Source organism: Cucurbita pepo, chromosome 18 (assembly GCF_057944985.1).
Source record: "Cucurbita pepo subsp. pepo isolate OVF chromosome 18, ASM5794498v1, whole genome shotgun sequence".
Lineage (NCBI taxonomy): Eukaryota > Viridiplantae > Streptophyta > Magnoliopsida > Cucurbitales > Cucurbitaceae > Cucurbita > Cucurbita pepo.
The window spans coordinates 6,828,881-6,854,261 of record NC_141815.1 but is presented as its reverse complement, the minus strand read 5'-3'; the positions used below and the strand labels follow the sequence as shown (position 1 = coordinate 6,854,261).

Sequence of the window (25,381 nt, the reverse complement as noted above, 5' to 3'; positions counted from 1 at the left end):
CCCCATCTAGCGCTTCTGTCTTTACCTCGTTGTGGAAGGTAAAAATTTCCAAGGGGTATGGCTCCAGCTTTGTCAAGTCAAATCTCAGGATTGGAGAGAGGCAATTGAAGAATTTCTTCTTCACTCACCCCTCCATGAGAAAGGGAGGCTTTTGTGATGAGATTTGTGTCATCTTGTGAAAGAATGTAGCACAATATCAGCGCTCAACGTGCAGGTAGACACAGAGGTGATCTACCCTATCTCTGACAGCAACTGTGTGAGTCCAATTCAATGCTTCCCCAAGAAAGGAAGCATGATGGTTGTTGGCCAATGCTAAGAATGAACTAATTCCTACTCGCACTGTCACTGACTGGTGTATGGACTACTGCAAGCTAAGTGTGTCAAGTTTGCCATTGCTTATGGATGGATATTCCAGATACAACCAAATCACTACTGTGCCAGAGGCCTAGGAGAAGACAACGGGACGTATACTTTCAAAAGAATGTCGTTCAACCTTCCCAACGCACCAAGAACATTTCAGAGGTGCATGATGCCAATCTTTGCAGACTTGATGGAGAAGTCCATGTATGTATTTCTTGTTCTACATTGAATCATTCCACAATCTAACTTGATTTAGGTTGGATTGAATGACTCGAACGCAAACTATCGCAAGAATAACAAGGGAACTTAGAGCTATCAAAGATTCATGCACGAATTTCTAAGAAAATATCTCAATCTCGAGAGACAATTTCCTTTATCCATAATCTCCCTTACACTAATTGAACTCTTCAAAGAACATGTCATTTCAAGTGAATTTAACAGTAACTCCATGGTCAACTTCAATCTTGCACACATCAACCTTCAAAGCTTTAAATGGTCCAAACCTTTGGAATAGTTTGCAGCACATGAAATGGAATTTGAACCAAGCCTATCTAATTTTAAAGGTGAAGTACTAATGTTTCTTGAATCTTCTTAGTTTTGGATCGTGTAATAGGACTAGTTCAAACTTATAGAACACCCTGATCCTTATCAGTATCAATAACAAGAAACTCAAGTCAAAAAAAACTTAAAAGAGCATAGAATATATATACACACATATATCCAACAAGGGTCAGTTTTGGCCAAAAACTAAACCAATAATATATAGATCAGCTAAAAGAAGAAAAGTCTTAAAAAAAGGTACAAATACATGAACAAGCAAAGTCTTAAAGCTAACCGTTCATCGGGTTAAGAAAAGCTTCCAAAATCCCAGCATGAGAATCACCAGCAAGCGATATAAACAATTCAATTTCAGAAGCATAGCTCTCGCTTGTACCGTAGCCTGCCATTGGTACCCTCTGTTCTTGTTCGTCAGATTTTGCTATCAATTCGGAAGAAGGGTTTCAATTATCCGAAACTTAGACTCATTCTTTTGCTCGTAAAATACTGAACAGAGTAAGCCAACGTCTGATTCGGCTATGGATTGGCGTGGCCATGACTGTAATCGAATAAGCTCTATTGGTGGATTTGGGAGTGGTGAAACGGTGATGGGTAGTGATGTACGACGCTCCTGGAGTCCTGGACAGTGCCATACCATCAGGGTTTCTCGAGATGGGCAAGGATGGAAAAATCTTATCCGTTTTGGTTTGATTTTTTGAAAATGTTTATAGAAAATGAATAATACCACCAAGAAATTTATGGATGAAAATAGTGCTAGAGGGTTTAACTTTACAAAATTTAAAAAGAATTTATATTTGATTCTTTTATTTTTTTAATTATTTTTTCAATGAGTCAATAAAAAATTTCAACGTCTCAAATTCACAGCCCAAATGAGTTCGAACAATAAAATATTTGAGCTAAGCTCTCTTTCAAGCGCAAGGGACGTCTTGGTTCGAATGTTTCATGGTAAAAATGAACTGTTCATATTTGATGATAATCCTAACCAATAAGAAAAAATCTGAAAATTTGTTTGAAATCATGATTTTGCAACATACACGTGCGATCGATAAATAAATCATATCGATTAGAAATCGGTCTAAAAAAAAGTTCTCTCACGGGCCTTAGAAGAGCTACCTCCCATGTGGAGAAGAGAAGCACTCGAAACAAGCACAACCTCAAACGAAACGAAATCAATCTCTACTATCAAAGAGGCATTATCCACCACATCCCTAGCACAATTCGTTGAAAAATCTATGCCCACCGCCCATGTGCTAGTCAAATCGCTAATCTTCAATAGCCCTTTATCGAGAAAGCACGAACGTGGGAATGGTTGCATATCTGGATTAATCAATTCACGAGAGAGAACACGAGGGATGAAGATGATCGACCTACCTCAAATTTGCACGTTAGATTGTGTAGCAACGTGAGCCATAAAACACCAACCATTAGAAGTAGACATCCCTAATCGATATCATCACAAAGGGATTGGAAACTAAGCTAATGTCCACAATACACTGAAGGTAGAAACAAGCATGCCCACATCTGGAGCTCAATATGACAGTGATCCACCATCACCACACGAAGAAAGTGAGGCATTTAAAAGCAAGTATAGAATGACTAAGAAAGACTTAAAAGAAACGAAAGTTCTTACCTATACCAACAATGTGCACTTTATTTGCCGTGACCAATCGTAAAAACTCCAAAATTAAGTGTACTTCTATGTTGGGTAACCTCTTGAAATTTTTTCTAAAAAACATATAGACAAACAAAACATGCTGAAAAGACATGTGTTAGTCTATAGAGACAATCATCTCTTAGAAACAAGTAAAGTGATTATGTCGCAAGAATACAAGAAAATGTTGGAGTACACAAATGCTAAATCCATACTCCAAATCTTAACCCGAATCCTGAGAACGAAACGTTACAAATCATAAAGACATGGCTTTAAACAACAAATCATCATAAGACCATTCAAGCTAAGAACAATGGATATGAAGACGTTGCAAAGGTTGGATCATGATATAATGGTAAAATTGGCTATCATTTGCAGCCACCATGAACAAAAAGACTGATATTAACATCTCGATCGACCAGAGAAAGAACAAGAAATAAGAACAAAATGCGTGATTAAATGTGTACCACATACAGTAAACTCGTAGCACCGGTAGCATCGATGGCGCTGCCAATTAGTGTACAAGGAAGAAAAGCAGGCCTTTGCAGCCTACCATTTTCGATAACTCGAATTTGTATCGAGAAAACAATATTTGTAATCCTCTTATATTTCACCTTACAATTTTTTCGTTTATCGTTTTTCGTTTTGTTTTTGTTTTTTACAATTTTCAACATTCTGAGTTTAGAATCAAATGATCGATGATCCTACAGTTTCCTCTAGGAGATAAACTTCCAAATTTTTGTAAACTCAACTGGCTGCAAGAGACCTCCTTTTAAGTGCCTGACCAAATCATGATTTTGTACCAAGAAAGGACTGCAAAATACGAAAAGATCAAACGAAAATAGCAAGTCAAAATGGCACGAGTAAGAAGAAAGTTCGTAAGCATGTAAATGCCAAGGACCGTGTGATAGATGTTAGAAATCACGGGATCTCCACAATGGTATTATGATATTGTCCACTTTGAGCATAAGCTCTCATGGCTTTGTTGTTTGTTTCCCCAAACGGCCTCATACCATTGGAGATATATTTCTTACTTATAAACTCATGATCCGGACTCCCTCCCAACAATCCTCAATAATCCTCCCATCGAACAAAGTACAACATAGAGCCTCCCCTGAGGCCTATGGAGCCCTCAAACAGCCTTCCTTTAATCGAGGCTCGACTCCTTCTCTGGAGCCCTCGAACAAAGTACACCCTTTGTTCGACACTTTAGTCACTTTTGACTACACCTTCAAGGCTCACAATTCTTTGTTCGATATTTGAGGATTCTAGAGACATGGCTAAGTTTAAGGCATGGCTCTGATACCATGTTAGGAATCACGGATCTCCATAATGGTATGATATTGTCCACTTTGAGCATAAGCTCTCATGGTTTTGCTTTGGGCGTTTCCCCAAAAGGCCTCAACCAATGGAGATGTACTTCCCTAGATTAGCCAATGTAGGACTCCCTCCCAACAATCCTCAACAATCGAGAAACTAGGAGATCTGAACCCATTCTTAACAAACCGATGGCAAGAAGGGTAGGCAGTCACAAGGAGATATAAACCCGTTCTCCCAAGAATCCTTTCTACTATTTCATCCGACCAAAAACGACTAAAGCTAACTCTAGGTGGGTACGAACATTTTATGTCGAAAAACTAAACAACCTCGAAAAGAATACTTTTTCTTGAATATTGTGTTTACCTTAACCCCTGGGGGAGGATTTCCAGGCTTTGAGGTGGTAGTGCTTCCAAAGTTCAGCTCAGGCTTCTTATAGGCAGGCTTTAGTATTTGAAACGAACACATAAGCGTCTCGTCCACACTCATCATGGCACCAGCGTTATCGAACTCCCCACAGTAATTCGGTGCTGAAAAAATCGTTACAAGTTGACGATCTGCGAAGAACTCGTATCCATCCTCCACAACCTATAAAAGTAGTGGCGAGTTAAAAGCTTCGAAGCTCGAAAAGAACAGTACGGGACGAAGCTAGTAGTAACTATTGCAGTCTCCAATCAATAAAGAGTTTACGAGAAATCGAATTTGCTATAAACTACTCTAAAATGACCCCTGCACGAGTCAAGTTAAAGTTCGATCATTCTACAAAGGTGGTTTGCAGCAAGTAGAATCAGTTTTTGTGATTTTAAAGACTCAAAAAATGAAACAAGAAAAACCTGATGAGCACGACAAATGAGATCCAAATCATGCTTCTGAAGAAACTCCGTAACCTTGTCAGCACCAAAAGTAAACGAAACACCCCGGTCGTTCATTCCCCAACCTTGAACATCCTTACTCGGATCGGACCAGAGAAGATCACAGAGCAAACCAGTGTCCGGTACATCTGTTGGTCTCGACATGTTTCTAATTTGATCCAAATTATTCAGGTCAGGAGACAAACCTCCATGCATGCAGAGAATCTTTTCATCAATAAGAGCAGCCACAGGCAGGCAGTTAAAGCAGTCGGTAAACGTCTTCCATAACCGAACATTAAATCTTCTTTTACACTCGTCGTAGAACCCATATATTCGGTTTATAGAAGCACATTCATGGTTCCCTCTCAATATGAAGAAATTCTCGGGATATTTTATTTTATACGCCAAGAGAAGACATATGGTTTCGAGACTTTGCTTGCCTCGATCGACATAATCACCCAAAAATAAGTAGTTAGCATGAGGGGGTAACCCACCGTACTCGAATAGCCTTAATAGATCAGAATATTGCCCATGTATGTCACCTACACATCACAAATAGAACAACATTAACAGGACCAACCATAATTGAAGACAAATATAACCCATTGTCCGATCTCTAGCTTATCCTTTCGAGCCACTAAAGTTCGACTTCGTTGCACGAAAACAAGATATTTCTGAACAAGCGACCATTTTTCGGTCGAACATGCAATTTGTTGAATTCGAGTATTTACGTGCAATATTTATTATAGCAAATCAATCATAGGTTTATTATACACCATATAATTGCTACCTAACTAGAAACAACCAAAACCTGAAAGAACAGGACAGAAGAACTAAGAAGAACTGATAACTACACAATGTTCGAAGTACACCGAAGCGACGGTCGAGAACCAAGTTTGGCACCTGGACACTAATTTTCTGGAAGCGTTCATTTTTTATGAAAAAAACTGAAGAAAACGAAAGAAGTAAACGAGAAAAATAACCAAAACAAGCCATATATATTTTTGGTAAGAAGCCGAACTTTGATTAAAAAAAATGAAAGAATACAAAGGCGAACAAAAACATGCCAATGCCATGGAAAAACGCTACTTCGTTATAGAAACCTATAAGGAGGCACTTAACCACGCCAAGACTCGATCTTTCTCCTAAGAACTCTCTACATCTCTAAAAACTCTCCTATGTTTCTCAAGCCTAACGATCCATGAGACAGCAAAATAAGCAACTTGCCAAAGAGGAGCCACCCTTGTCCGAGACGGAGGTGAATAACACGTGAATAATAGACTAATAAGACCAGCTACGAGCCATTTGCACTTCAAAAGCTCTAAAAGTTGTCTCAAACCGTTACACGTTAGGGACCTCATGCTCTAATACCATGCCAAATCATCATTGAACCCAAGAGTTTAAGCGGATGGATTACGATAAACTTAATCATAAATTGTTCAAGGAATAACATTGATTCAAGAGATATTTGTGTAATCTCATTATGAAGCAAATGACCTTTGTATCCAGGGATTTAGTTAGCCTCTCTATGTTATAAAAGGCACATGTACCTGTTCGAAATTTAATATGAGGTGTTTTCCCTTACCAAACAATCTTCCCAGAAACAAATCAACAGATCATCCAAAACATCGAGAAGCTAAGGAAAGTTGTGTACCCAAAAGCGGTGGACACCCCGTGACTCATGAAACTTCCTTCGCCCCTATGACTTGTAACACAATCATAAGAACAAACCATACTTGCTCTCAATGATCCTATATTATGAACTCGAAGTTTCAATTTCTAAACGGAAACATCATAAGCATTCTCCAAGAAGGCCTCACTACGAAGTTTCAAATTCCTCCTATCTAGAGCCTAATGAGGTTGAATCTCACATATATTTTGACCTAACAAAATGATATGCCACAAAGTTTCGAATCTAAAATGATATGGACAACCCCTCATCTCGAGATTTCTCACACTTCAAAGTTCCCCCTAGCTCCCTCATTAGCCAAGAAAAAAAATATGGACATTGATGTCTTATCTTCTACACCATTTCCTAGATTGTTCTATATGGACATTGATGTCTTATCCCCAAAAAAAAAAAATACTTGTTGCAACTAGATACTAGGTAACAGTAGAGATAAATTACGGAGGTCAACTACTTCTCTTATTTAATTGGATTACAGAAATATCTCTTAACTTAAAGCTAATCCTTCGACACTCCCCATCAAGCTGAATGATAGATATTATTCATTCTCAGCTTGGATATTAACTCATGAAATAGTAAGCTCTAAAGTCTATTTGTTAGCACATTTGTCAGTTGAAGTCGTGAGAACACATAACTCATGCATACTATCCCCTTGGAGCACTTCTATAGGGGTTGCTTGCCACTCTCATGTTCACTCCTCTTGGAGCACTACCACGGGCATTACCCGTCTCTCTCATGCTCACGCCTCTTGAAACACTTTCACAGGCATTACTTGTCTCTCTCGTGTTCACTCCTCTTGGAGCACTTTCACTAATCCTTAAGGTTAATCCTTTGACAATATTCCACCCAGCAAGCAAATCAAACTTTATTCAGACTAATCGCACAACTATCTCCTAACTTAAGGCTAATCCTTCGACAATACTTTATTCAAGAAACTTCAATTCATATGACCATAAGCTTTCTCAAAATCAATCTTAGAATAAAACCATTAGCTATTTATTCTTTTCACCCTTCCATTGATAAAAGATGGAAAAAAAGTTCCACGATGGCCAGGTCAGGTCTTTATGATAAAGCTAAAGAACCTTAAACAAGAGATAATATTATGGAACAAGTATACATTTTGGGTGTTTAACCTCTTTAAGACTGCAGTGATCTCATGAGGAAGTGACATCACTCATTTATAATTTTATTTAAAAAATCGACCGACTCAAACATTGCTTCTAGGAAGAGATGATAACACCAAGGTCTTCCACTGTATTTTAGCTACCAAGAAGAAGAAAAACACCATTTCAAATATTCTTTCTAGCAGTTGGAGAGATTAAATTCTTGTGGTGACCATGTACAGGAAATTTAAGGACATGTAATGAAGCCTTGTTGGCTAAATGGTTGTTCTTTTCTCAGGGGCTTGAAACTTTATGGCATAAGGTAATTGCAAGTAAATACAATCATATAGGCCGAGGACAATCCACTCTTGTTTTTGACGGCCTCTCTTCCTTCTCTTACTTTGTTCATTAATCTAGGGGCATTGGGATGAATACTTGTTCCTAGAAAGATAAGTGGTTGAGGGATAGACCCCTCTACTCATTGTTTCCTTTTCTTTACCATCTATGCATCTTGAAGTTTCACTTTGTGGCTTCAATTCTTCTTATGGAAGCTCTTCGTTCATTTCCCTTGGTTTTGTTCGATAGGAAGTTGTATGATATTGAAGCCAGTTTAACTCATTTGGATGTTTTTTCTATTTCTATGGGGAGAAAATAAAGGCACGGTTTGCAAAAGATACCATAAATCTTGATTGACCTAGGCACCACATTACACTTGTGTGGAAGCATTTGTAAAATGCCTTTAGCTCAAGTGCTTACCCGGAAAAGAATTCAAAAACTCATACAATAGTGTAAAACCAAATATCTAAGTGGTTTGTTAGTATGCATTCTTTACCAAAGTCCTTCTGGAGTACTTAAATAAGCAATTGACAAACTAGAATAATGAAGAATGAAATGGATAAAGATATGTAAAAGCTTCCACACAAAACAGTGTACGTTGGACTTGAGTACCATGTTGGACTTGTGTTGCTAATGGGCTCGAGTATTTGTGGGCTTGAGTATAAAATTGGATTATGATATGAAAGCTTAGCGGGATAACGAAAACGAAAACGAAAACGAAAACAAACCTTGCTGAATGGGAAATGAACACTTGATGCAGATAGATATGGTGTCTTAGATGAGCTTGTGGTGGAAATAAAAGTTTGACTAATGGGATGTGGTTGGGCAGTGGAATCCTTGACTAATGGTATCAAGGATTTGAAAATTTGTTTGGAGGTGGCTTCTGATTTGCAATACGGGTTTGCGGCAAAGGAAATGTGGACTTGCTGGATTCTTCTTTTGATTTGAGCGGCAGCGGCAGATCTCCTTCCTTTTCTTTTTTTCCCCCTTGCTATGTGGGATTCCAAATAAGCACACTAAGTGAAACTTAGTTACAGTGACGACAGCTATGAAGGCTTCGAATAAAACTTGATCACAATGGATGATCGGTGGCGATGAAGGCTTAACCGATTGAGTTAGGGGTTCGATTCTAATAAGATTTTTCAGAATAGAAGAGCTTTGATACCATGTTGCAATATCTTGTTGTCTTTCTTATTTTCTTTTTAGAGAATTATATGACCCTTTTAATAGGGAGAAAGATGGACTAAATCTAAATCGATAGATAATCTAAATTTTCTAGATACTAGGTAATCTAAATAAATTCCTAGATAATAGGTAATAAGATAAGATAAATCTAAATAAATCCAACAAGATAATAATCATGGCTAAGAAGTGCCATAAATAGAGGGAAGTAACTCAGCACGAGAGAGGCAAGCGAGGTACTTTAAGAGAAGTAAGCACGAGAGAGGCAAACAACGCTCCTGGAAGTGCTCCTAGAGAAGTGAGCACAAGAGAGGAAAGTAACTCAAGAAAATTGGTTGTTTGCCCGTATATGTGCTCAAAGAGAAGGGAGCACATGTATCCAAGTCATTTCTGCATGCCTAAGTGGGTGGCTTCATAAGAAGTTGTCAAGACCAACATGTTCGTGAAGGAGATTCAAGCTGGATGTAAGAGACAAGAAGAGAGAAGTTGCAGCAAGACCAGAGAAAAGCTTTGTTGCAGTGTTTGCTACAAGAGGTGGCCGAGTTGAGAATTGGCCAGGAGAGATGTCAAAGTTTTGTTGGGGCAAGTGCCCCCAACCTGACCAAGAGGCATCAACAAGTCTCGGTGACCAAGACCTAAGAACTAGGTACAAGTAGGTCTGTTGGTAGGCTTACTCGTAAACAGGACGATAACTAGTTTATGGTTGAATTCCAAGCTATTACACAAGGACTATGTAAGATCTTATGACTGAAGATAATCCTTGATGACTTACAAATTAAGGGAGAAGGCTCGTTAAAGTTGTACTGCAACAACAAAGCAGCCTAATATTGCTCATAATCTTATCCAACATGACAAAACAAAGCAAAATGAAATCGATTGGCATTTCATTAAGGATGCATTAGAGAAGGGCTAGTATGCATGAGTCATGTGCCCTCACAGCTTCAACTACCAAATGTGCTAACAAAAGGACTTCACGGCTTACTATTTCACGAGTTAGCATCCAAGCTAGGAATGAATGCTATCTATTCATCAACTCGAGGGGGAGTTTCAAACGGATAATCTTAATTTGAGGAAGATTGACATAATCCTATTTAACAAGGAATTAGCCTTTTAAGTATGTATCCTTTGATCAAGCCTTTTATTGGTGTTCTTTTCTGGATTTATGTTCATCTTAGAAGATGTTCTTGGTTTTGTTATTATTATTATTATTATTTTGCTTTATCTTCCTTGTGGAGTTGGTATCTTTTGACCATCAATATCTTTTCATTTTTTCAATAAAAGTTTCGTTTCTTATTAAAAAACACGAACGTTGCAATATTCTACGGATACATGTTTGTGTGTTTGCAATCTTCTGTCTGCATAAACACCTCCTCAGGTTCATCAACTATGACCCACTTAACCAATGGGAAATATTAAAGGGTTGAAGGTTACACCAGTGTATAAGTCTATGTATTTGTGTCTGGCCGTCAGCATACATAAATAAAAGCCCGACAGGTTCATCAGCACGGGGCCAATTTGTAACAGCCCAAGCCAACCGCTAGCAGATATCCTCTTTGGGCTTTCCCTTTCAGGCTTCCTCTCAAAGTTTTTAAAATGCGTCTACTAGGAAGAGGTTTCCACACCCTTATAAGAAATGCTCCGTTCTCCTCTTCAACCGATGTGGGATCACAATCCACCCTCCTTAGGGCCAGCGTCCTCGCTGGCACACTGCCCAGTGTCTGGCTCTGATACCATTTGTAACAATCTAAGCTCACCGCTAGTAGATATTATCCTCTTTGGGCTTTCCCTTTCAGGCTTCCCCTCGAGGTTTTTAAAATGTGTGTACCAGAGAGAGAGGTTTCCACACTCTTACAAGAAATACTTCGTTCCCCCTCCAACCGACGTGGGATCTCACAATCCACCTCCTTGGGGACCCAGCGTCCTCGCTAGCACACTGCCCGGTGTCTGGCTCTAATACCATTTGTAACAGCCCATGTGCACCGCTAGCAAATATTGTCCTCTTTGAGCTTTCCCTTTTGGACTTCCCCACAAGGTTTTTAAATCGCGTCTCCTAGAGAGAGGTTTCCACACCCTTATAAGAATGTTTCGTTCTCCTCCCCAACCGATGTGGGATCTCACACAACTAATCAAATGGATTCATCATTAGAGGCTAAAACTAAAAGAAGTTGACAAATTACTGCAACATAACAACAGAACAAAGAAAAACGAAGGAACCCAGCAAATCAAGTACTTCAAATATGTCAACCAAAACACCACTTAACCAAATAGACTTCAACAACTACGACTAAGAAAAGCTCCAAAATCATTTCACAATAACAACAAAACATGTCTACAAGAATTTCTACAAACAAAACCAAACATCAAAATCTCATAGATTAGCATAGAAGGAAGGAAAACAAGTAGTATTGTAAGAAAAAGATACCACAAATCTTGATGGGTGCTTCAAGCTCCAACAAATTAGGCTGCTGCAAGAAAATCTCTCTGGAAACTTGACAGAGTTGTCGGATCTCAGACTCGGACAACTGAACCTGCTTGCCGACACGACCACGGACCTCGAGAAGACGATTGATGATATCGTCGAGAAGTGAAGGGTCCATTTGATAGTGTGAAGGGTATCGAAAGAAAAGGGTCTAGTGGGTGTTGTTGAAATAGAGAAAGGGGAAAGAAAACAGGAAGTCGTAGGTGGTGGTGGTGGGGTTTAATAGCATGGTCGGCTGCCGCCGTCGTCCGCTGTGGGGTGGCTCAAGGATCAAAAGGGGGACTTTGGAGAGAGCTGACTTTGGAAGAAAAAGGTCCGCGACCAGTACCGATAGTAACCAAGATTGTCCAAAATTTTGAACCATTTACGCTAAATCGGTCAATGTTATGCTAATTACTCGCGTCCTTGGAAGAAAACAAAGCCAAAAAAAGCCCTCCCTGTTTTAAAACACACCTCAATTGTCTTCTAGAACATGGTTTTCTTCTACCCCTTTCAAAACTAAAATTATATCACATTCTCTCTCTCATCGGTGGTCGTTCATACATAATACGTCTTCTCCGTGTAGATCTTGTGATATGAACCAAGAGACATCTATCATACAATATACTTCAATGAAAATGTGAAGAAAATATTGTTGAAATTATCAAAAGATATTTCAATTCATATCACATTAGAGAAAAAATGAAGTTTCATGTTATAAATTTTGGATAAATTAGTAATCTAGAGTTATTGTATTTCATTAATATATTTTTAAGACTTTTTATTTACTTTAGGTTACAATTACTAATGTTAATTATAACCCTTAAGTATGAATGTTACAACTCTTGGAATATCTAGTTTCATTTTGAGACTATATAAAGTCGTGTATGTTGTATTTGTAACTAGACTTGGAAAATATAGTAAAATGAGCGTTTTCTTTAGCTAATGGCTAAGTTTCTTTGCAATTCTACGTAGTTTAGGTTGCATGTAGAATCATTCAAGGCCGACATGATCAATCTTGCTTGTGGAGTGATTCGAATCTAGGACGAGTGTTCTTGTTTTGAGATATTTGATCAACAAGAATCATTCAAGCTAGACATGATCGATCTTGCTTGTGGAGTGATTCGAATCTCAAACAAGTGTTCCTGCCTTGAGATATTCGTTAATCTGAATCTTATTCCCCTTGTAGTGATTCCTTATCATATCATCTTGAAATGTTACGCAAAATTTAAAAAAAAAAAATCATCAAATTTGGCCAATTAAACTCGAAGTTACGGTCTTTCGAAATTTAAATTTAGACCATTTCTAGGTAATTACACTTTCACAGTATTTGATTCTGGTTTAACCCATTTTTCTTTTGTTAAACAAGCAGGGTTCGAACTAGAACCCTTATTGCATGTATTGTCTGTAAGTACCCCAAGCGTAGACCTGATAGTAGTTATTAGGTATACTGCGATTTTAGGTAATTATGATTTCACAATATTTGATTATGGTTCAACGCATTCTTTTTATATTTGTTCCTTTTGTTACACAAGATAATCAAGTAATTGTAGTTGATCGAACCCTAAGCATAGACCTAACACAAGATAGCCAGTAATCATAGTCGATTGAACCCTAAGTGTAGACCTGATAGTAGTTATTAGGTACACTACCGATTCTGAGTAATTATGCTTTCACAATATTTGATTATGGTTCAACGCATTTTCCTTTATTTAAACAAGTAGGGTTCGAACTAGAACCCTGATTGCATGTATTGTCTGTAAGTATCCCGTCGTAGACCTAATAGTAGTTATTAGGTACACTATCGATTCTAGGTAATTACACTTTCACAATATTTGATTCTGGTTCAACGTCTTTTCCTTTTGTTAAACATGCAGGGTTCAAACTAGAACCATTATTGCATGTATTGTCTGTAAGTACCCGCGGGTTGACTTAGTAGCTAAAGATAAAGTAAAAGATGGCCAAGTAACCGTAGCTGATCGACCCCTAAGCGTAAACCTGATAGTAGTTAGTATGACAGATTTCAATGTAATACTAGGTATGGACTGGTTAGTTGAAAACCACGCTAGTATAAATTGCCATAAAAAGGATGTAGTAGTTTCACTGTTGTCGGGACCCAACTTTAAGTTTAAAGGTACCTTCACCGGAACTACCCAAAGGTAGTCTCAATGATGAAAGCTAAGAGACCAGTTCAACAAGGGGTTGAGCTATATTAACACATGCAATAGATGTAAAAAGGAAAGAGAAGACCTTAGATACAATACCAATAGTGAAAGAGTTTCCGGAAGACCTACCAAGAATATTCCTTTCTCGGGCTGTAGATTCTGCCATAGTACTCGAGCTAGGAACTGGTCTTCTTTTTCAAAGCACCCTATTGGATGACGTCAACAGAGCTAATATAACTCAAGACACGTTTTTAAAACATTAAGAGGAAGCCCGAAAGAGAAAGCCTAAAGAGGACAATATCCGTTAGTGGTGGGTTTGAACTATTACAAATGGTATCAGAGCCCGACACTGGGAGATGTGCCAGCGAGGAGGCGGAGCCCCAAATGAGGGTGGACACGAGGCGGTGTGCCAACAAAGACGCGGGATCACGAACGGGGCAGAAGCTTCAATCTTTCTTAGCTATGGTCCTCACTGTGGCCCTTGCGATCATTTCTAACCATTACTTAAAACTTTTCTAATCGAACTCTACATCATCTCGTCGAAGCTTAGCCCAACAATCTCAATCGTTTCATGAAGCTTCAATAAGATTAATCTAACGACACAATAACATTGGTGATAATCAAGACAAAGAGAAGAGACGGCGATGAACAATTGAAATCCATAAGGCGAGCACAAGAACGCACGGTGATTGATGAGGGATGCGAGAGATGGAGAGAAATTAGAGAAATAGGGTTCATCGAAGGGGAATAAAGTCTTGGCGCAATAGAAGTTTTCTGGTGCAGATCTAAAAGATGTCTCAGTTTTACAGTTCTTCAATGGCTTTACTTCTGATTCTGATTCTGATTCTCGGCCTCGGTTACTTGGGCAACTCTATGGCTTACGGTTCTCCTTCCGAGACAACTATGCATACCAATAACTGGGCAGTTCTAGTCTGTACCTCTCGCTACTGGTTCGTCCGATTCCATTCCAACTTTTTTGCATTTGCGTTCTCGTGAATTGATAATGGTTCAACTTCCTGGTAGTCGAGATTGTCTAATTATGTCGTAAAAAACTTCTATGTTCGATTACTTGGATGGATTCTTCATGATGAACAATTTGAGTTAGCTTCAACACATTTTAGATTTGTTTCATTTGTGAAGTTATTACTTTTTGGAGAATAGATTCTCATGTGAAATAAATTGCCTCAAGTTCTTGTCTAAGTTGTATAGTTTTTGATGATTATTTCAGTAAGTTGTTCACATTCAAAAACGATTGTAACCTTGTTACAACATCTTCAATAAGCTGTGGATGTGGTTTTTCAGGTTCAATTATCGGCACATGGCTAATACGCTATCCTTGTACAGGTAAGACGATAGCTTTGACGATCTATTTTCTTCGTAGGATCTAGCTAGGCGTTTGTCGAATTAGTTTCGTTTTTTGCTTTTGTTTTAGGACTGTCAAACGGCTCGGAATACCTGATGAGAGGATTATACTTATGTTGGCGGACGACATAGCCTGCAATCCTCGAAACAAATACCCTGCAAAAGTGTTCAACAATGAAAATCACAAGATCAACTTGTATGGAGATAATGTTGAGGTTGGCTTCTCTGCACACTGTTTTTTCTATCCAAAAGAACATAATGTCTAGCTATGTTCGTTTTAGTGAAGGATCTTGTTTGCACCTAACTTACAATTTCATTATCTTGGTATTTCAATCTGTTCAAACTTTTAGCAATTTTCTTAAATATAGCTTTCAAATATAATCTGATGCCATCGCCACGGGATTTGGGGTTGTTAGTTATAACTAATATCATGACCTTTTGGATACCTGATAGAATATCAATGGAACTATGCTGTTTCCCGACGGCAGTTGCATTTTCTATGGCTTCCTCCATTTGGGTTCTAGGACTTTATTTCATTGTACTGATTATATGATTACATTGATTTTTAATTAGTTTTTTTATGATTATTTTATTATTTTCCTAATGCAAAATATAAGATCAATCGTCTATGAAAATCAGGGCTTTACTTGTGTTTATACGAAAATCAATCTTCGAAAGAAATTGTATGATGAACAGAATTATACTTTATATCACATGTCAATCTTCTGCAAATGCTGATGTTTGTTTTTTCGAATAAATATTTTATTCTTTCTGAACATCCCACCTTTTTTCTGCACCTATATCGTTGAGAACCCATTTTTTTTAATATGATTATTCTTGTTAGTTATAGTTCAAGACATTCAGTGAGTCATGATTTCTTGAAACAATTTATTGTCTTGGCTCCACTTAGGTTGATTATCGAGGTTATGAGGTCACAGTTGAAAATTTTTTAAGGGTATTGACTGGACGCCATGAGGTTGCTGTTCCAAGATCAAAACGCTTATTAAGTGACGAAGGAAGCCACATTCTTCTATACATGACAGGACATGGTGGAGATGAATTTTTGAAGTTCCAGGACTCTGAAGAACTCCAGAGTCATGATTTAGCTGATGCTGTGAAACAAATGAAAGAAAAACATAGGTGGGAATGTTTTTTTACATCGGCTTACAGCACCAATGCTGATTGGATTGGTTTATACTAAAGTAAAACATTAGTATAAAATTGGTTAATGTTCTTTAAGTTTCTCAATATCAAATTTGGTAGGTTTAGATGGTTGTTGCTTATGATTAGCGCAAGTACATAAAAATTGGTTAAAAGCTAACAATTCTGAATAAAATGAATCCGAGTTCAACTCTTGGAACCTAATAACCATTGAAAGCCATCTGTTCTGCAGATTTAGTGGTAACTAAATTTCTTTCTTCTCTACCATGGATTTTTATTTTCTTTCTTCTTTACTATGAATTTTTATTTTCTCATTTCATATACACCTTGCTGTCATTAATATCGGTGGCAATATTATACTGATAGATTTAAGGAGCTGCTGATAATGGTTGATACTTGTCAAGCTGCTACTCTCTTCAATCAGGTTTGCAGTTACTCCCTACTCTCTCAATTTAGTCAAAAAGACTTCAAGAGTTTCATTATTGGCATTTTTTTTGGGTATATTGCTAATTTTACTACCAAGTTTAGCTTTCTTCTCCAAACCATTATCTATATTCTGCATTTTACTTATTGTGGAATTATGCAGTCTGTGAAATAATAAAATTGGAGCATCTGATGAAGTCAAAAGCTCATAAGGAAAATAAATGTTGTAGCATGGTTTATAAATTGGAACAAAGAAATGACTGAATTTTTAATTAACCAATGAAAACATTTGGGGGATGGGTGTGGCAAATCAACTTTGTGGATGTAAAATCGTAACAATTTTCAGTACTGAAGTAGAGGTCCTTACTTTATGCAGCTTCATTCCCCAGGTGTTTTAGCCATTGGAAGTAGTAAGAAAGGAGAGAACTCATATTCACATCACTTGGACCCAGATGTAAGTGTGCCCTGATATCATTGCATATATTGCATACTCGGTTTCGTTTTTACCATATATTTTTGTTTCCTTTGTATTTATTTTATCTTCATCTTCATTAACAGGTTGGTGTTTCTGTTGTTGACCGTTTCACATATTACACACTAGCCTTCTTTGAGAGATTAAATATGTATGATAATACTTCATTAATCAGGTTAGTCTGACCTTTTCGCCTTTCTCTAAACTGTTCTAATCATTATCACCTCTAGGTCCTAATTGTGCCAAAATTTAGGAATGTCTATTTGTTTCCTTGTATTTCCATTATAATCAACAGCTTCATATTTAAAGTTGCAATATAGGTTCGATTTCTCTTTTCATGCCTTATTCTGTGACTTTTATTAGAGAACTAAATCATGAGGCATTTTTTCTCCTCTTCAATTGAGGGGAGGCTTAGGTAATGTGTAAACAATTTGATAGAAAGTTGATATGGATCCACCAGTAACAGTGAGTTTACATTGTAAGGCAGCAGATTGACTTTGTGTCAATTTCTTATAGTTAATCTTCCTACCTATTTTATGTACATTCGTGGCTGGCCACGTGCGCCTTTTGGCGTGCTTCGGCATGCATTGGCCTGTGGGTTCCCCATTCGACCTATCTTGAAACACGAACCAAGGAGTCTGAAATGTGTGCGAGTTAACGAGCGAGTAAACCCATAAGGCGCAAGGGAGCTGATTGGTGGGATCCCTTCGTGGGTTGCACCACCGACCCACCTTGATCTTTTGAGAAGGGTTCGAGTGTGAGCATGCCTGTCGGGACTTGAAAGATGATGAACTATGCCCGAGCAGGTGAAGCTAGAGGAAACTCTGGTGGAGGCCCGCAGTGATACTGACATGTAAATCGTTTGTCTGACTTGGGTATAGGAGCGAAAGACTAATTGAACTGTCTAGTAGTTGGTTCCCTCCGAAGTTTTCCTTGGGATAGCTGGAGCCCGCGGACGAGTTCTATTGGGTAAAGCCAATGATGAGAGGCATTAGGGGGGTTGTGTTGGAAATTTGAGACAAAGGAATGAAGCGTTGATGGGCTTAGGGAGGTTCTATCCAGACTAATTATTTATGTTGAGTATAATAGAGTTTGGTTCACAAATCACATGTAACAGGGGAAGAGGGGAGGAAGAATTCAGTACTACACGTTTTTGGGTCGTTGAGAAAAGTTCTATTTCATGATGAAATATTCAATTTGATCCTTTCAAAGATAATTGAAGAATTAAGATCTAAGCTTGAGTTGAGAGTAACAATATATTATTTAGAGGCGTTGGGAGGTCTAAGGAAGAGATATAGGCCTTGTTAAGTTCCATGTCTCTTTGAGTATCAATAGTTATGGCTTTTGTAATTATCCTATTGCTCTTATTTTGCTTGATTGGAACACTTTTTTGTCTTAGTTTGACCCCTTTTGGTGGAAATTTGCAGTCTTTTCAGTTCATATAATCCAAGTTTGTTGATGTCAACTGCATATTATAGAACCGATCTATACCAACATAAACTGGAGGAGGTACGAAAGCTTTTCCGTCCGAAGTATTTGATTGTCATTCTCACAGTTGATCTGCTGCGTTATGGTCATGAGCAGTTACTAACTTACCTCTTTCTCCTCTCTCTAGGTTCCTGTGACGAACTTCTTCGGCTCAGTGATGGAAACAGTTCATACCGATTCAGCTTACAAGATTGTCCCGAGAAAGGACTCGAACAAGGCAGAACCCGAATTACATCAATTGCCACACCACAATGAAAGAACGTTAATTACTTCAGATAATCCAGATCGATCAAGTAAACCAAGCTCAAGGGTAACTTTCTATTTTTTACCTTTCGACTTCCGAAAAACGTCTTCTATGATAAAGATTGCTAAGAGAGGGTAAATGGCACGGAATGCAGGATGAACGTGGCGGTTTAACGACAAGTGTATGGAGAAGTTTGCATAATAAGATGGAAGAGATTGAAGATGGTGATACTTTTGTGAACTATGGGTTGGTCATTATTCTTCCATTCTTAGGGATCTCCATGTGGTTATCAAGGTGAAGAAGCTGCTTCCTATTTACCTGTTTATCGGGTTTTTCTACGCTCATCTCGACCCGTTGCTATGTGTTGAATATGTAGTAAAGCTTTTCATGTTCTGAACTTTTATTTGTGGGGAGAGATCAAAATGATGCCTCTAGCGGGTAATGAGTTGATGATAGAGTTTTAGTAATTTCTTTTATGGTTTTTGGTTTAGGATGTGGTATTTTGTTAGTATTCCCTTTGTTGTTCATGTTAGACTTAGACTTGTAGGCTATTTCCAATATAACATTTCTTTGTTCGTCTCCTACTCCTCTCCTCTAACTCACATTACCAAGCTCGGCGATTCGTTTGTCACAATGGCTTCTTTATAAAGACTACATCCTATTTTAAATTTTCAATGTCGGATTGTTCTAGCAAAATAGAGTTACAACACGCTATCCTTCCATCAAAAGAGGAAGGTTAGGCTGCTCTGTGAAACCAGCATGAAGCGGTTTCCTCCAACTCAAATAACAACTCCAACAGTCGGTATCCAATTGGTTGAGCCAACCTCCAACCACTTTGTTGCCTCCATTATGGGTTACAAGCTCACATTACCAAGCTCGGCAATTTGTTTGTCACAATGGCTTCTTTATAAACACTACATGCTATTTTAAATCTTTCAATGTGGGATTGTTGTAGCAAAATGGGGTTACAATTGGCCGTTGGCCGTCGCAAAAAAGTGGATGTTGAGGACTACCAAGAGGATAATATTGTGCCCGAGAGATCCAACCCGCTATCCTTCCACCGATAGGAGCGGAAGGTTACGCTGCTCTGTGAAACCAGCCTGACGCGGTTTCCTCCAACTCTAAGGGTCGTGGACTACACTAGGCGTTCGCTCAAAGCCCACGACCCAACTCCCTACTTGGAATGGACAGGCCAGATAACAACTCCAGGCGGTATCCAATTGGTTGGGCCAACCTCCAACCACTTTGTTGCCCCCATTATGGGTTACAAGCTCACATTACCAAGCTCTGGCCGCCGGTCGCAAAAAGTGGATGTTGAGGACTACCAAGAGGATAAATATTGTGCCCGAGAGATCCAACCCGCTATCCTTCCACCGATAGGAGCGGAAGGTTACGCTGCTCTGTGAAACCAGCCTGACGCGGTTTCCTCCAACTCTAAGGGTCGTGGACTACACTAGGCGTTCGCTCAAAGCCCACGACCCAACTCCCTACTTGGAATGGACAGGCCAGATAACAACTCTGGCAGCCGATATTCAATTGGTGAGCCAACCTCCAACCACTTTGTTGCCCCCATTATGGGTTATAAGCTCACATTACCTAGCTCGGCAATTTGTTTGTCACAATGGCTTCTTTATAATCACTACATGCTATTTTAAATCTTTCAATGTGGGATTGTTCTAGCTAACTCACCTCTTCTCATATTTTAATATTTTATATGCAATTACAATTTATTTCTTGTTGTAATAAATAAATAAATAAATAAATAAATAAATAAATATATTATATATTTATATATTTATTTACCCAAACTTTCATGACATGGTTACATGTCATTTTTTCTTGGTTCATGAAGAGTTGATTGACAAGATCTTCGATATATATATATATATATATATATTTTGTTATTGTATTAGGTAATTGTAACGTTTTAAGTTACTAACGTCGACAACAAAGCTAGTCCGCATCCATGAGAAAAATTTAATCCTATATGATGTCTTCCCGACCTTGTAGATAATTTCGTTTGTTCCATAGTATTTTCACACCAATCCTTGGTTCTTACTGCTTTGAAATTGGCGTTGATCTGACCTCAACTTGATCAGAATTTCCTCTCCGTTTTTAAATTTTCGTGGTCGACACTTTCGACTTACTCTTCTCTTCATTCGTCTAAATGGTCCTTCTGAGTGAACAAAGTTACTTTGGAGGCTTGCCTGCGCCCTTCCATAAAGTTGTTGGCTTTTGGTCTCTCCATAAGATTTGGGTGATCACTAACAAGAGCCGTTGAGGGTCTAATGTACGAGAGAGTCATTGAGGGTCTAATGTACGAGAGAGTCGTTGAGGGTTTACTGCACCCGATTGCAACAAGTCATTATCTATTTGTAGAATTCAGTTAGCTCAGGTTGAGGCGTATGACACACATCTGTGGCACACGATTTCGCCTCCGACATAGAATCAATCTCGTGATTGATCTCCTTAGGTGAGGATAAACTCTTTGTTTGGCATTTTGGTTTTGTGTCGCGGGTTTCCTATAGTGGTTGCGAGGTTTCTATTGAAGTGAGCTCACTTGAGCCCCCCTCTTCAACCATGGTAATACCCTGCTTCTTGTAATCGCTCCTTCGGATATATGCAAAAGATCAGTGGTTGGATTCATATCAGATCGCGAGGTTTCTATTGAAGTGAACTCACTTGAGCCCCACTCTTCAACCATGACAATGGCAGCGACAGTGGTTCATTATTGGTAAGATCCCTTACCAAATATTGCGCTGACATCATCTTCACTTCCTTTAGTTGACGGGTGAGAGTCTGAATGATTGGCGGGTTGGACCCAATTACTATTAAACATTTCACTAGGAGCATGAAAATAATTTTGTATTCAAGCAATAAATCCATCCCTAACAAGATGTTGAAGTCGTCCATCTTGATAATTACAAAATCAAGTCTCATCCAAGACACTATATTGATCGGAGTTCTCTTTGCAACCCCTAAGACAAGTATGGTTACTAAATTGACAGCTTGCATCTGTCCTATATCTCGATTTCTTAGAACGTTCAAGCGTTTCGCTTCGGTCTCTGTCATGAAGTTGCGAGCGGCTTTGTTGACTATAGTGTTTTTTGGTCCTTCTATGGTTGACCCAGGCCCCAACATGCATTAGAATGCGTTCCACTAACTTTTCTATCTAATCCACTCTCTTCTGAGGCTACTTTAGGGCCTCCATGTGGGGTTTTCCACGCTTTTGATTAGCGGTGCGTCAACTTCTGTCATCTTGTACTTAGCTTCTGATTTCATTTCAAATGTTTCTTCAAAGGCATAGGTGCCGCCTTTCGTACTCACTCAGTTTCTCTGTGGGCCCCCTTGCATATGAAGCAAGGTGAGGGACCTTGGTTTTGATTGCGACTATTATGACTGTGAGATCTCCGCCATTGTGTTCTTCCTCTATGTTGGAAGGACTCATATTCCCCTCCTCCGACTTCAAGTTTGTCCCAGTATTTGTGGCCAAAAGTACTAGACTACACTCTCAAATTCTCTGAAATCTTTAGACACTACTAAGACCATCTGAACGATTGCTTATTAGTTATTGTCTAAGTTCTTAATACATTTTTCCATCTGAGCAACAGAGCCCATAGAGCTATCCCCATGCTCGAAGCAATCAACAGTTATGGGCTTGTTTTCTAAGGCCTCAACCCTAACCATTAATTTATGGACAAGGATTGCCTCTATTCGGCCCGCCATCTCGTCGATTCTATCAGCTTTAGCGACAATCTCATTCATACGAGATTCCAAAAGCCCCATTTCATTAGGAACTTCACTCAAGTAGAGAAAGTGATCTTCGATCTCTACCAATCAGTTAACTAGGGACATGCTCAATTATTTTGTAGTGGACATGTTTGTGTACTACGCTTCAAGGAGAGGACCCGACTATAATACCATTTATCACAATACACTCTTGTGGCAGCAGGACAGCGATTATGCAACACTTGTTCTAACCTGGCGAAAAAGTCAAACATACGAAAGTTGATTGAGTCTCGGGTCACGTTTGAAAGAAATGTTTAGAAAATGTGAGTGAGGAAATATGTTTAAACTAATTTGAAGAAATTAATGTTATAAGTTAAAAATGAATAAGCAACAACCATAGCTTTGATAACATTTAACCAAGGTACGAATAATTGACAACTAGTCACATCCCCCTATAGTACATTTCGAGACATTTTTGACAATAGCGGGTGTAGACATGATTTTGGAACGGACATGCGACCATGAACAACATATCCTGGACAAGTATGACTGGGACATCGGACACATAGCAACAAGAAACACGCCTTGGACAAGCAGAAGCGTGACACATTGTATAACTTAGCGTAGCATAACATATCAATCATACATATGGCACATGTAGGACACATGGAACACGTTTTATACCAATGAAAGGGATGGTGGTAAGGCTAGTTTGTAACTCTTCTTATGCACAATCTCATTAGTAGCCTAGACTAACTCTGATCTCATTAGCCATTCTTGTAAGCGAACTCCATAAAAAGTAGCTTAGAGTCTCAACTACCTACAAAATCCAACACACAATCGCGCAACATATCTTCTAAAATTTTGTTCAAACACTCAATCTAACCGTCTATATGTGGGTGGAAAGCAGTACTAACGTCGAGGCGAGTGCCCAAAGCTTTCTAGAATCAGCGTCAAAATGTCGATGTAAAGCGTGAATCTAGATCCGACAACATAGACACTAGAGCCCCATGTAGTCTAACAATCTCTTTCATGTATAAACGTGCCAAGTTATCCATCGTATAAGTTGTCTTACAAGGTAGGAAGTGCGACGGCTTAGGTCGCCTGTCGACGATTATCCATATCACCGTATACTCTTTCGACGATTATCGTTGACTATTTAGCTCTTCCATCCCTCGCAAACAATTCCAAAATCGTCACTGGCCTACTATCCCCTTCCACCGACAGGAGTGGAAGGTTACGCTGCTCTGTGAAGCTAGCCTCATGAGGTTTCCTCCAACTCTAAGGACAATGGGACAATGGACACTGAGCCTTCGCCTAAAGCCCATGACCCAACTCCCTCCTTGGAATGGGCAGGCCGGACAACAACTCCAACAACCCTAACCAATGGGTTGAGCCAATCTCCAACCACTTTGTTGCCCCAATATGGGTTACAAGCTCACATTAACCAATGGGTTGAGCCAATCTCCAACCACTTTGTTGCCCCAATATGGGTTACAAGCTCACATTACCAAGCTCGGCGATATGCTTAGCACAATGGCTACTTTATGAAGACTACATCTAATTTTAAATCTATCAATGTGGGATGCCCATGACCCAACTCCCTCCTTGGAATGGGCAGGCCGGACAACAACTCCAACAACCCTAACCAATGGGTTGAGCCAATCTCCAACCACTTTGTTGCCCCAATATGGGTTACAAGCTCACATTACCAAGCTCGGCGATATGCTTAGCACAATGGCTACTTTATGAAGACTACATCTAATTTTAAATCTATCAATGTGGGATGCCCATGACCCAACTCCCTCCTTGGGATGGACAGGCCAAAAAACAACTCCAACAACCCTAACCAATGGGATGAGCCAACCTCCAACCACTTTGTTGCCCATGGGTTACAAGCTCACATTACCAAGCTCGGCGATATGCTTAGCACAATGGCTACTTTATGAAGACTACATCTAATTTTAAATCTATCAATGTGGGATTGTTTAGATGAAAAACCTATCAATCTCACCTCTTCAAACATTTTGAAAAAAAAAGAGTGTATGTCAGGCTGAGGACTCGAGCCTAAGAGAACTGACCTGCTATCCTTCCACCTACCTAGAGGTTAATACCTAAAGGTTACGTTGCTTTGTGAAGCCAGCCTCACGCGGTTTCCTCCAACTCTAAGGACAATGGACACTGAGTCTTCGCCCAAAGCCCATGACCCAACTCCCTCCTTGGAATGGGCAGGCCGAACAACAACTCCAACAACCCTAACCAATGGGTTGAGCCAACCTCCAACTACTTTGTTGCCCCCATATGGGTTACAAGCTCACATTACCAAGCTCGGCTATATGGTTATCACAATGGCTACTTTATGAAGACTACATCTAATTTTAAATCTATCAATGTGGGATTGTTTTAGATTAAAAACTACCGAGAGGATAATATCGGGCCTAGGAGAATTGGCCTGTTATCCTTCCACCGACAGGAGCGGAAGGTTACGCTGCTCTGTGAAGCCAGCCTCACGCAGTTTCCTCCAACTCTAAGGACAATAGACACCGAGCCTTTGCCCAAAGCCCATGACCCAACTCCCTCCTTGGAATGGACAAGCCAGAGAATCGGCCCGCTATCCTTCGACCTACATGAATGATTTGCATAGGCTTAAATGAGTCGAGGACTACCCATCGAGTATTGTTCGAATACAGAGAATCGGCCCGCTATCCTTCGACCTACATGAACATAAGGTTGCTCTGCTCTATGAACAAAAGTATTCTTAACTTTGTATTTTGCCTTAAAAAAATAATACTCTTCGACCTTAAAAAGCTTCAATAGTATTTTGCTTACATTAA

The 25,381-nt window shown here is 39.1% G+C and overlaps 2 protein-coding genes, 3 non-coding genes and 1 pseudogene across 5 annotated transcripts; 1 reads left to right on the top strand and 5 right to left on the bottom strand.

Annotated features, from left to right (window-relative positions):
* Positions 1 to 3,006: 3,006 nt before the first annotated feature.
* On the bottom strand, positions 3,007 to 11,882 carry LOC111796255 (serine/threonine-protein phosphatase PP1). The gene is made up of 4 exons (XM_023679016.2): positions 11,468 to 11,882; positions 4,720 to 5,279; positions 4,253 to 4,474; positions 3,007 to 3,382 (listed from the first exon to the last, which is right to left on the bottom strand). The coding sequence occupies exons 1-4, from the start codon at positions 11,640 to 11,642 to the stop codon at positions 3,359 to 3,361; spliced, it is 981 nt and encodes a 326-aa protein (XP_023534784.1). The 5' UTR covers positions 11,643 to 11,882; the 3' UTR covers positions 3,007 to 3,358.
* A 2,373-nt stretch (positions 11,883 to 14,255) lies between these two features.
* On the top strand, positions 14,256 to 19,402 carry LOC111796254 (Peptidase C13 family). Its single transcript, XM_087119381.1, has 10 exons — positions 14,256 to 14,618; positions 14,971 to 15,012; positions 15,101 to 15,245; positions 15,941 to 16,170; positions 16,558 to 16,615; positions 16,991 to 17,068; positions 17,173 to 17,261; positions 18,514 to 18,595; positions 18,702 to 18,884; positions 18,973 to 19,402. The coding sequence occupies exons 1-10, from the start codon at positions 14,461 to 14,463 to the stop codon at positions 19,114 to 19,116; spliced, it is 1,209 nt and encodes a 402-aa protein (XP_086975507.1). The 5' UTR covers positions 14,256 to 14,460; the 3' UTR covers positions 19,117 to 19,402.
* Positions 19,403 to 19,809: 407 nt separating this feature from the next.
* LOC147787331 (signal recognition particle RNA) lies at positions 19,810 to 20,110 on the bottom strand. Its single transcript, XR_015414035.1, has one exon.
* An 11-nt stretch (positions 20,111 to 20,121) lies between these two features.
* LOC147787330 (signal recognition particle RNA) lies at positions 20,122 to 20,424 on the bottom strand. The gene has a single exon (XR_015414043.1).
* Positions 20,425 to 24,580: 4,156 nt separating this feature from the next.
* Positions 24,581 to 24,880, bottom strand: LOC147787329 (signal recognition particle RNA). The gene has a single exon (XR_015414076.1).
* Positions 24,881 to 24,970: 90 nt separating this feature from the next.
* LOC147787328 (signal recognition particle RNA) lies at positions 24,971 to 25,165 on the bottom strand (annotated as a pseudogene).
* Between the last annotated feature and the right edge of the window lie 216 nt (positions 25,166 to 25,381).